Here is a 12,153-nt window from a genome sequence, read left to right as displayed (position 1 = left end):
TTCCTGCCTTGGGGTGGTTTGGGGTGGAGAAAGATTGGCTCCAGCTGCCAGTGGTGATGGAAGCTCCAACAGCACCAGGTTTTCAGGTTTACCTCCTGCTCACAGTCGGATAATGCACATTTTACTTCCAAAAACGGCAAATCTCTGTATTTTTTATATTATAGATAGGGAGATATTTGTCTAATTGGGCCACAGAGAAAAATATATATGAAATTTGTGTAACTCCTGTAACTAAACACTGTGAGGTGGGCACACCTGGAAACCCCCCGGTCTCCTCCCGTGGGTGAACACGGAGCTCCCTCGGCGCCTTTTGAGTGACTTTGCCACAATTTCCCTAAAAACAGGAGCAAACAGCGACTCGGGGGGTGCGGAGGGGGGAGCTGAGCCTTTGTTGTGGAACAAATAAACTCCACCTGTGCCGGTGCCCGGCTGTGGCGTGATGCGGGTGCTGAGGGGGGAATGGGTGACCTTGGGAGGGGCCCCCGGGACCAGCGGGATCGCGCGGGGCATGCTGGGAGTTGTAGTGCTCGGGGCTGCCGCGCGCGGGGCATGCTGGGAGCTGTAGTGCTCGGGGCTGCCGCGCGCGGGGCATGCTGGGAGCTGTAGTGCTCGGGGCTGCCGCGCGCAGGGCATGCTGGGAGTTGTAGTGCTCGGGGCTGCCGCGCGCGGGGCATGCTGGGAGCTGTAGGCCGGAGTTTCCCCCTTTCTTTTCTCCGTCCCACCTCCTTCTCCCTCCTCCTATTTCTCCTCATCTGCTTTTCCGCACATTTCCTACCCTCCGCCCCGAGGAGCAGGGTGGGAATTGTAGGGCCCAGGTCGGCCAGGTGCCTGGCATGCTGGGAGTTGTAGGCACTAGTTTCTTTCTCCTCACTTTTCTCCTCCTTTTTTTCCTCCCTATTACCCGAGGCATGGCGGTAGTTGTAGGAGACAGTTTCTTTCCCCGTTCTTCCTCCTCATTTCCTCCCCAAGCCTACAGACCAGGCCTGGGGCTGTAGTTTCTATGGCGACCTCCGCGCTGAGCATGCCGGGAGCTGTAGTTTCTGTGGGCGCTCTCTCGCGGAGCACGCCGGGAGCTGTAGTCCCCTCAGCGCCTCCCGCCGCGGTTGCCGCGTCTCCCCGGTGCTTCCCGGCAGCCCCCGCGCGCCGGGCGCTGATTGGGCGGCGGCGCGGGCGGGCGCACGCGCGGCCGTTGGAGGCCCCGGGCCGAGCCGCTCCCTCAGCGCCGGTACCGCCGCAACCGCCGCCTCACGGGCACCGGGCGGGCACCGGCAGTCACCGCGCCGCCGATGCGCCGGGCCTCCGCCGGGCCCTGCGCGCCCGTTGGCTGAGGAGCGAGGCGACACCTGCGTCAGACCGCCGGCGCTGACGTCACGGGGTGCGCGCGTGACGTCACGGCGGTGCGGGGAGGGGGGCAGCGCGGGGCTGCTTTAACGGGGGGGGGGGGTCACCGGCGGGTGAAGGCAGCGGCTCCACCGCGGGCGAGAGCGGGGCTGGGGCGGAGGGGCAGAGCTGCCGGTTCCCGGTGAAACGGGGGCGGCTCGGGCCGTGCTGCGGCGGAGGAGCGGGGCCGGGTGGGCCGGGGGCTCCCGGGGTGCTGAAGGCCGGTTCTGGCCCGGGAGCCGCGCGATTGCAGCGGCGGAAAAGGAGCGCCCGAGGCGCGGGGCAGGTGCCGGTGAAGGGCGCTGCCCCGGACATCCCGCACGTGGGTGGTGACACGGGCCGGGCTCCGCCGCCGCTGTGCCCTCCGGTTTTCCTTCCAAGAGCCCCGGTGTAATCTGAGAGCGGCCCCTTCCTTCCCTCCCTCCCAGCACCATCAGCATCCCCAGCTCCTAATCAGCGTGATAACCAGAGGCTGGCCAGGCTGAGAACATCCAAAGCCGGCGGAGGTGGAGGGGATGAGGATGAGGAGCTGGGATTTCAGGCTCTCCTTAGCAGGGGAATTCAGCAGGAATTGACCTCTGTGCTGTGCAAGCTCTGAGTTGTGGGTCAGGTTTGAAATCCAAGAGCTGGGAAGGGTAGAAAGGGCTGAGGGGGTTGTGCCTGCTGGGAAAATTCTGTTATCTGTGGGTTGGCAGGTGCTGCCTTGCTCCAGGAGGGGATGCCAATAGGAATTATCCTGACACAATCTGGGAATCAAGAGATGCTTTCCTCAGCACAGAGCTTCTGCTGAGAACAGGCTCCTTCCTTCCCAAGCCAGGCTGACGACTCCTGAATTCCTCCAGATGTCCTTAAAGCCTCTCCCTTTCTGTTTCTGCAGAGTCTGAGAGGCTGGAAAGGCTGTGATGAAGAACCAGGGAGTGGAGACCAAAGCAGCTCCACATCCTTCCAGAACAAACAGTGGGATGGGGCTGGAAGAGGGAGATTCACCAGAGGCTGCAGCTCCCCCCGAAGGTGGGGGAAGACTGGGGGGGTTCTGTCCCTGCCCACGGCTGGGGGGCACTGCTGGCATTCCCTGGAATGTGTGAGGGCGGGTTTGAGCCTGGGAGCTGCTTTTTCTGCATGAGGCTGGGCTGCTGTATGGAGCTCTTTGTAGGGACAGAAAATCCTGCTTTTCCCGGGCAGAAAATCAGGGTTTTTTCCCCTATTTCTGTGTGTGTGTGTGTGTGTGTGCAGCCCTGGAGGAGTTCCCCTTTCCTGGCTGCTGCCAGGATGTTCTGCCTGCTCCATCCCTGTTTGATCCCAGAGATCCAGCTGCTCTTATCCAGGTTTAAAAATCCATTGTCATGCTAAAAAGCCCAGCCTTGGAGATCCGGGCTGCCAATTCCTCTGGGGGAAAAAAAAGCTCACACACAACCTGCTTTCCTTAAAAAAAAAAAAATAAATAAAAAGGGGAGAGGGGGGGAATTTTCCCTCTTGACAGATGTCAGGGGCTTGGTCATGCTCTGCTGATCAAAGGAGAGGCTGTTGGGAATGCCCTGCCATTGTCAGGGCAGCTGGCTGGAGACACAGCCGGAACAAAACAGCTTATCCTGCTGCAAGTCCAGCCAGAAAAAACCTCCCATTCCCTGCGTGCTCCCAGCAGGGTGAGAAGGGTGAGACTCAAAGCTCTGTGTTCCCGTTTTTCCCCCCAGCTCCCCTCACACAGGAGGATCCCAAATCCTCCTGCGACGTCTCGGAGGAGCTGAGCCGGCAGCTGGAGGACATCCTCAACACTTACTGTGTGGATGCCAGCCAGGAGAACCCAGGGGAGGACGGAGGGCAGGGAGAGCCCCCTGAGCCCGAGGAGCCCGAAAAGGGACGGAGTGAATCCCCCAGGAACGGGGAGCAGGAGCCAGGCGGCCCCGAGATGAACGGGGAGAAGGAGAACACCAAGGGAAGCGAGGAATTCCGGCCTGGAGAGGAGGGCGGCGAGCGGGACCAGAAGAAAGCTCAGGAGAAGAAAAAAGCCAAGGGTTTAGGTGAGGGATTCCCTGCTCCCCAAGGGTTTAGGTGAGGGATTCCCTGCTCCCCAAGGGTTTAGGTGAGGGATTCCCTACTCCCCAAGGATTTCTGTGAAGGATTCCCTGCTCCCCAAGGGTTTATGTGAAAGATTCCCTGCTCCCCAGGGGTTTAGGTGAGGGATTCCCTGCTCCCCAAGGGTTTAGGTAAAAGGTTCCCTGCTCCCCAAGGGTTTAGGTGAGGGATTCCCTGCTCCCCAAGGGTTTAGGTGAAGGATTCCCTGCTCCCCAAGGGTTTAAGTGAAAGATTCCCTGCTCCCCAAGGGTTTATGTGAAAGATTCCCTGCTCCCCAAGGGTTTAGGTGAGGGATTCCCTGCTCCCCAAGGGTTTAGGTGAAGGATTCCCTGCTCCCCAAGGGTTTAGGTGAAGGATTCCCTGCTCCCCAGTGGTTTAGGTAAAAGATTCCCTGCTCCCCAAGGGTTTAGGTGAAGGATTCCCTGCTCCCCAAGGGTTTAGGTGAAGGATTCCCTGCTCCCCAAGGGTTTCTGTGAAAGATTCCCTGCTCCCCAAAGGTTTAGGTGAGGGATTCCCTGCTCCCCAAGGGTTTAGGTGAGGAATTCCCTGCTTCCCAAGGGTTTAGATGAAGGATTCCCTGCTCCCCAAGGGTTTAGGTGAAGGATTCCCTGCTCCCCAAGGGTTTCTGTGAAGGATTCCCTGCTCCCCAAGGGTTTGGGTGAAGGATTCCCTGCTCCCCAAGGGTTTAGATGAAGGATTCCCTGCTCCCCAGGGGTTTAGGTGAGGGATTCCCTGCTCCCCAAGGGTTTAGATGAAGGATTCCCTGCTCCCCAAGGGTTTAGATGAAGGATTCCCTACTCCCCAAGGGTTTAGATGAAGGATTCCCTGCTCCCCAAGGGTTTAGATGAAGGATTCCCTGCTCCCCAAGGGTTTCTGTGAAAGAGTCCCTGCTCCCCAAGGATTTATGTGAAAGATTCCCTACTCCCCAAGGGTTTAGGTAAAAGATTCCCTGCTCCCCAAGGGTTTAGATGAAGGATTCCCTGCTCCCCAAGGGTTTCTCTGAAGGATTCCCTGCTCCCCAAGGTTTTGGGTGAAGGATTCTCTGCTCTCCATGGATTTATGTGAAGGATTCCCTGCTCCCCAAGGGTTTATGTGAAAGATTCCCTGCTCCCCCAGGGTTTATGTGAAAGATTCCCTGCTCCCCAAGGGTTTCTGTGAGGGATTCCCTGCTCCCCAAGGGTTTAAGTGAAGGATTCCCTGCTCCATTGATATCAGTGCATGGAAGAATGGATTTTATCCCACACTAATCATCCTTGGTGAAATCAGAGCCTTGGATATATTGGGGACCATCCTCCTGTTCCGTGGGGGTGAGGGATGCACCCAGTGCAGCCTCTGAATTCTGTGGGTTTCTCCTCTGCTGGGCACAGCTGGCTCCAGCCAACCTAGGGATGGTTTTCCCCTCCAAAATCCCACCATGGGGAAATCCTGGGAATGCACTGGATACCTGCTCAGTTCCTCCTTTTTTTGTCTTTCCAAGCCAGAGCTCCTTTGTAAAGCCATTTTATCCTATTTATTGCATTATTCCCATTCCATATCTCATTCCAGGCAAGGAAATCACTTTGCTGATGCAGACCCTGAACACCCTGAGCACGTCAGAGGAGAAACTGGCAGCTCTCTGCAAGAAATACGCTGAGCTGGTGAGTCCTGGGGCTGGGGGAGGATGTGGCAGCTCAGGGAGGCAGGAGAGGCCTTTGACAGGGACATTCCAGGGACACTCTGGAGTTTTGTGTGGGATCTCTGCAGTGCTGGATATCTGTTTAGGAGAGGGTGGGTGTTGCTGGGTCCAGCCTGGTGGTGTTTGTGAAGCGTGGACAGAAGGAATTTTGGCAAATCTGGGTGCAAGAGGAGGTCATGTTTGTTTTCACACACACAAAGCCTGATCCCACCTTTAGTCACAGCCAAGGTGGAGTTCCAAGCATGGATCTGGACCTGGAGCAGCTTTTGGGCTGCCTGTGCATGCCCAAAGCGTCCATGGGTGGCTTTTCCCTGTGCTGGGAGAACATGGAGCTCCTTCCCATTGCAGCAAGATGGGAATTCAGGAAGGAGAAAGTGTCCCAGTGCTGTGTTGTGAGGTGTGACAGAGCTGGTGTCCCCTGCCTGCACACCCTCTGCTCCTCTCTCCCAGCTGGAGGAGCACCGCAACTCGCAGAAGCAGATGAAGATCCTGCAGAAGAAGCAGAGCCAGCTGGTGCAGGAGAAGGATCACCTGCAGAGCGAGCACAGCAAGGCCATCCTGGCCCGGAGCAAGCTGGAGAGCCTGTGCCGGGAGCTGCAGAGGCACAACCGCACCCTCAAGGTGATTTCCTCCACGCTCTGCTCCTTCCCCAGCTCTTGGATCCCTTTCCATGGGCTCTGCCATTCTGGAAAATTCACATTTCCCACTGATTTCCCCCTCTCTGCCATCAGGGCAGGGCTGGAATCCTGGTGTTGAGCCACCTGCAGTATTCAGGCTGTGATTTCAGGGTTTATCTGGGGAAGGGGGAAGGCCCAGAGTCCTTTTCTGATGGATATAAGGAATAACTAAATATAAATAAAACAAAAATATTATTTATATATAGAAATAAATATTTAAATAAAATTAATGTTATTTACTTATATTTTATATAAATATATTTTATATACTGTTTGTATATTATGTATTACATAATATATTTCTATTCTGTAATATAATATAAATAATAATTTATAATTTCTTATATAATTTATAATATAAATTATAAATATATATTAAATAATAATAAATAATAAATGATAATTTATAATAATATATTATATATTATATATTATATGCTATCTATTATATGTTATATATTATATATTATAAATATATAAATGCATTTATAATATATGGTATTTTATTATAAATAATGTTATTTCTATAATATATATAATAATATATATATTATAGAAATATATCCATTATATTATATAATACAGAATATATTATATATGTATTATATATTATAAATATAATATAACGTAATATAACGCAATATAACATAATATAATATAATATAATATAATATAATATAATATAATATAATATAATATAATATAATATAATATAATATAATATAATATAATATAATATAATATAATATAACATAATATAATATAATATAACATAATATAATATATAATAATGGATATATGGTAATATATTATTAATAATATATTTTATAAATAATAATTTTGTTTTTAATTTATTTATTAATTTAATTAATTAATTTTAATTTAATCCAAATTTATATATTTTATAAATTTATAAATGTATAAAATATAAATTATAAATTTATAAATAATATTTATTTAAATAATATTTAAATAAATATATTACTATATATTATTATATATAGATATCTAAATAAAATAAATAGAAACAAATATTTAAAAATATAAATTATCATACCCTGATGGATATAAGAAGTGAGGCTGGATGGGTTGGGAACATCATTTTGGGAAGTTTTCTCTCTTACCTGACACTTCCCTCACACAGGAGGAGGGTGTCCAGCGTGCCAGGGAGGAGGAGGAGAAGAGGAAGGAGGTGACCTCGCACTTCCAGGTGACCCTGAACGACATCCAGCTGCAGATGGAGCAGCACAACGACCGCAACTCCAAACTGCGGCAGGAGAACATGGAGCTGGCAGAGCGGCTGAAGAAGCTGATCGAGCAGTACGAGCTGCGGGAGGAGGTGGGTGAGGGACAGGGGCTGTTCCTGCTGCCACAGAGGAGGAGGAGGAGGAGGAGGAGGAGGAGGAAGCTCTGGATCCTCGCTGAGCTGTGCTCTTCTCTTCTCCCCCAGCACATCGACAAGGTGTTCAAGCACAAGGAGCTGCAGCAGCAGCTGGTGGATGCCAAACTGCAGCAAGCCCAGGAGATGCTGAAGGAGGCAGAGGAGAGGCACCAGCGGGAGAAAGACTTTGTAAGTCTTGGAGCGGTCGCTTGGGACTCTTTTTGCCTCTTACTGTGGATGCCTGGGTGCTGTCCCAGATCTTGGCATGTCCCCAGGCTGGGGCCCTGCTGTGCTCCTGGTGCCTCTCCCGTGCAGGGCTGTGCCAAGAGCATTCCCAGATAACGGCTTTGCTCTCCCCCAGCTGCTGAAGGAGGCTGTGGAGTCACAGAGGATGTGTGAGCTGATGAAGCAGCAGGAGACCCACCTCAAGCAGCAGGTGAGTTCCCTGCTCTGTGTGCTCAGCCTGGTTTGTTTGGGGATTTCCCTCCTTCCCTGGAGAACCCAAAGTTCCTTAATCTGGAAAGCAGAGGGGCAGGATCCCTCCTGGGTTTGGATTTGGTGAGCTGACGGTTTGTTGAGGATTGTTTCCCAGCCCTGGATCACCCTGCCACAGCCAGGAAGTGTTTGTAGAACATTCTGCTCTGAGGATGTTGCCCTAGGACAGAATTTTCCTTTGGCAGAGCAGTTCCTGCTGATTGTCTGTGTCCCAGGGCAGCAGCTCAGCGCTTGGCTGGCCTCTCCCCCCTCCAGGCACTGCTGCCATGAGCTCCCTGTCTCTCCCCACAGCTGGCTCTGTACACAGAGAAGTTTGAGGAGTTCCAGAACACTCTTTCCAAAAGCAGTGAAGTGTTTACAACATTTAAACAGGAGATGGAGAAGGTGGGTGATGCTTTTCCCTCGATGCTGCCGGGAGCTGGGAGAGCCCCAGCTCCATAATTTCAGTGAGATTTGGGTCTACACCCAAAATTTGGGGTGACCCATGAGGACCTGAAATATCACAGCAATGTTCTCCCTGGGGTTTGTTTATTCTGGGGTGTCCTGAGCAGGGCCAGGACTTGGACTTTGATCCCTGTAGACATTTTGGACAACTCAGGACATTTTGTGACTGGATTTGTGCCCTTTCTGTGATTCTGTAGATGACCAAGAAAATCAAGAAGCTGGAGAAGGAGACCACGATGTACCGCTCCCGCTGGGAGAGCAGCAACAAGGCCCTCCTGGAGATGGCAGAAGAGGTGAGGGGAGGCTCTAGGGCAGCTGGGGAGGGTGGGATGGGCACAGGACAGGTCCTGCCTTGGTGTTCTGTGAGGGCAAAGGGAGGAGGAAACTTCTTGGTGCTTTGGGTGCTGAAGGTTTGCTTGGTCATGGGGATTTTCCCCTCAGGCTTCCCTAGAATCAGCCATGGAATGGTTTGAGTTGGAAGGGACCTTAAAGTTCATCTAGTTCTACCCCTTGCCATGGGCAGGGACACCGTCCTCTGTCCCAGGTTTCTCCAAACCTGGCCTTGGACACTTCCAGGGATCCAGGGGCAGCCACAGTTTCTCTGGGCACCTGTGCCAGGGCCTCCCCCCCGTCACAGGGAGGAATTTTATCCCAATATCCCACCTAACCCTGCCCTATATCCCCTCACATCCCTCTGTGTTTTCATCTCTCTGCCTCTCCCTGCAGAAAACCCTGCGGGACAAGGAGCTGGAGGGGCTCCAGGTGAAGATCCAGCGCCTGGAGAAGCTTTGCCGTGCGCTGCAGACGGAGCGAAACGACCTCAACAAGAAGGTGCAGGACCTGTGTGCCCACACGGACCTGTTGGAGCCTCTGAAGGAGCCATCCCGGGACAGCTCCGAGGCAGCTGCAGATGCCCTGAGCTCAGGAAAGGCCACAAACAGCCCAGATCCCGCAGAAATGCCAGCAGAACTGAGCATGGGGCAGAGCGGGACCGAGGAGGGGATTCGGGGCACTGACTGAGCCCTGGGCACGCAGGTGGGGTGAGGGAGAGTGAGCTGGGAGCTGCTTTAGATTCCCCTCTCCCTGTCCTGGGACAGATGGGAAAGGACAGGACACAGCCCCTCTGGGGATGTGAGATTTCCTAGTTTAGGGTTTTGGAGGGTTTTTTTTAAGATTTTATATATATATATATATATATATGAGATATATAAAAATGTGCAGGGCAATACTTTTATCTCTTGAGATCCATGAGAAGAAGGGCCCAGCTCCCTGCCTGTGTGAATATTGAAAACATGGAGCCTCAACTGATGATCCCTCACTAAAAGACCTTGTCACTGGCAGGCTCAGGAGAGCAGATCCAGGGATCTGTGCCCTGGCACAGGGACAAGGGACAAGGACTCCACCCTGGAGTGAAAGCAGAGCTGGGAGAATTCCGGAGCGTTCCCAGCGCTGGCTTCTCCCTCTTCCCTCTGCCAGGCAGGAGGGAGCTCCGGGGTGGCTCCTGCTGGCAGCTCGTGTGTGAGCTGGGGGCACAAGAGGCCGCTCCCCTCCTCTCTCTGTGGGTTCTGTGTCTGGAATGGGGACAGGGAGAAGCAAGAAAGGGGGTGCCTGGTCCCACCCCCGGGAATTTTTGTTCTTCCCAGGCCCTGCCAATGTCTCAAAACCGCCTTACGATTCACAGTTGCCTCTTTGCTGAACGCACACGTGCACAAAGTGTATTAAAGAGTTAATCCAAAGGTCTAATTCCCAAGTGTTTCGCATCGTTGTGCACAGGGATTGGGGAGGTGCCCCCAAGCCCCTCTGCCCCAGCCCTGGAGGCATCCTGGGACTCCAGGAGGATCCAACCTCAGAGCTGATTGTGCTCCACGAGCTGCTGCTCCAGCGGGATCGCCGGGATCAGCTCCAGACTGTGCCCTGGGGCTGCTCCTTCCAGCCTGGGGGTGCCTGTGCTGTCCCAGCCCCGCTTTTCCTTCCCCTCTGTTTGGAAGAGCATCTCCCCAGGGCTGCCTCACCCCACAGGGCCTGGATGTGCTGGGAGGGAGTTTAGGGACAGATGTGGGACCTGCTGGCACCGGGATTTTCCTTAGTTTCTCCAGACTTTTGTCTTTTCGCTGTTCTTTTGGAAGACTTGACTTGCTTCAAACCTCGCTGCAGCTTCTCTTCGTGACAGACTTTATTCCCAGCATTGCCTTCCTTGTGCTGGAAGCTGAAGCCGGCTGCCTGGAGATGTTTCCCCCCATGGATGTATCCAGTGGATCAGTTTGGGATTCTCTCCAGCACCAGAGCTGCTCTCACATCTTCGCTCCATGAAGGACCTGCCTCTGTGTCCCCTTTTCCTCCAGGGGATTCCAGGAAATCCAGATCTAAGGAAGGAGCAGGGAGAGGCCCTGGGGCTGCACAGAGCCGTGGCTGGACATCCACTGGGACAATCCCTGGAGCTGTGGTGGCTTTGTCTTCCAGCCCCTGCTGTCAGCGCCGTTCCTCCGGGATGATCCATGAATGCAGCCCCGGCCCGGTGGCACCGCCCCATTCCCAGGGCTGAGCAAGGGCTGCCGCTCGGATCTGGACTTCAGTAAAAGGAAAACCCCTTAGAAATTCACCAAACCCCCTTTTTCCCCCGCTCTTTTCTCTGTTACGGTACAGAAAGCTCCGCGGGGGCTGTTGTGTGTATCCTGTATCCAATAGAAACACTCCCAACCTCGCTGCTGCCTCTGGTGTCTCTCGTTTTTTACCGTGGGAGGGGGGAGTGAAGATTTTGGGACATTTCCCCGTGTCCCTGAGCTCTGCTCCTGCCTGTCCGCTGGGAATGAGGTGGGGGAGGCTGCGAGGGACGTTTTGCTGCTGTGGAGATGATGGGATGTCCCAGCTCAGGGGGACATTGGCGTGTCCCCAGCACCCGGCTCTCCCTCCCCGGGCTCCTGCAGCCCCCAAGAGCCCCCGGCCATGAGGGTACCAACCCCCCCCGCCTGCTCCCTTGTGCCCCCATCGGCTCCAAAACCTCCAGGAGCGATTTTAAATCCTGCCGGGATTTACAGGAGCAGCCGCGCTCGGCCTGGAGGTGGCGGAGGGACGGGATTTGTTTAATCCCGTCCGTGCGCCGGGGCTGAAGGCCCTTCCCGGCTCCTTCCCGGCTGCTTCCCGGCTCCTTCCCGGCTCTTTCCCGGCTCCTTCCCGGCTCTTTCCCGGCTCCTTCCCAGCTCTTTCCCGGCTCCTTCCCGGCTCCTTCCAGCAGGGACGGCTCCTGCGATCGCGGCACTGCGGTGACACCGGAGGGGACTCGGGGTAAATCCCGCGGCCGGGGGTCGGGAGGGGGTGACGGGAGCCGGATCCCGCTCCATTCCCGATCCTGTGGGATGCTGATCCCGGGGATCTTGCGGGCAGCCGGAGTTCGGCGGCGCCCGGAGGAAGTTCCCTTTCCCTTTAAATGCAAATCCCAGGCTGTGCGGACGGAGATCGGGATCGGGGTGTCCGGCAGGATCGGAGCTTCCATCGGCTCCCGGAGGCCGGAGCGGGCCTGGCGCAGGTCAGTCCCGGCCGGGGGCTGCGGACAAAGGGGACAAAAGGGACAAAAGGGACAAAAGGGACAAAAGGGCTCCGCAGCCCCCGGAGCTGCCCCATCCCGGCTGGCCCGGGGCTCGGGGGGGCTCGGCGGCACAAAGGGGTCCCCGTGCGGTCCCCGGGCCGCTCTCGCCGGGGTGGTTCGGGCCGAAATCCTCTTTTCCATGGAGAGACGGGGCCCGGCCGGAGCTGCGGCTGCGGTTCAGGCCCCGGCCGAGCTCCTGCGGGGATGCTCCGGGCGCGGGGAGAGCGGAGACCCCCGGGGATGTGGGACCGAGCTCCTGCTCCGCTCCTCCCGCCGCCACCGAGCCCTGCTGGCCGTGGGTGTCACTCCCTAACCCGGGGGTCCCGGTGCGAGCGGCTGTCCCCCCTCGTCCCGGGGGTCCCCGAGCACGGAAGGAGCCTCCGAGCGCCGTGTCCGTCCCACGCAGGGTCCCGGTGCCGCGGCCCCCGCGGCCCCCGCGGCCCCG

At 54.8% G+C, this 12,153-nt stretch overlaps 1 protein-coding gene across 2 annotated transcripts; it reads left to right on the top strand.

The window, feature by feature from the left end:
* Positions 1 to 1,152: 1,152 nt before the first annotated feature.
* TXLNA (taxilin alpha) lies at positions 1,153 to 10,826 on the top strand. Of its 2 annotated transcripts, XM_058856404.1 has the most exons (11): positions 1,154 to 1,375; positions 2,258 to 2,391; positions 3,072 to 3,398; positions 4,999 to 5,090; positions 5,579 to 5,749; positions 6,950 to 7,144; positions 7,256 to 7,375; positions 7,548 to 7,622; positions 7,973 to 8,065; positions 8,323 to 8,418; positions 8,852 to 10,826. In XM_058856404.1, the coding sequence occupies exons 2-11, from the start codon at positions 2,283 to 2,285 to the stop codon at positions 9,143 to 9,145; spliced, it is 1,572 nt and encodes a 523-aa protein (XP_058712387.1). In that variant the 5' UTR covers positions 1,154 to 1,375; positions 2,258 to 2,282; the 3' UTR covers positions 9,146 to 10,826. The 2 variants fall into 2 exon arrangements, with proteins under 2 accessions (XP_058712388.1, XP_058712387.1); XM_058856405.1 differs by lacking the exon at positions 5,579 to 5,749 and having other exon boundaries at positions 1,153 to 1,375.
* The last annotated feature ends 1,327 nt before the right edge of the window (positions 10,827 to 12,153 follow it).

This window comes from Poecile atricapillus, chromosome 24 (assembly GCF_030490865.1).
Source record: "Poecile atricapillus isolate bPoeAtr1 chromosome 24, bPoeAtr1.hap1, whole genome shotgun sequence".
Taxonomy (NCBI): domain Eukaryota; kingdom Metazoa; phylum Chordata; class Aves; order Passeriformes; family Paridae; genus Poecile; species Poecile atricapillus.
Note: the sequence above shows the minus strand (reverse complement) of the source record. Positions and strands in the feature narration are given on the sequence as shown.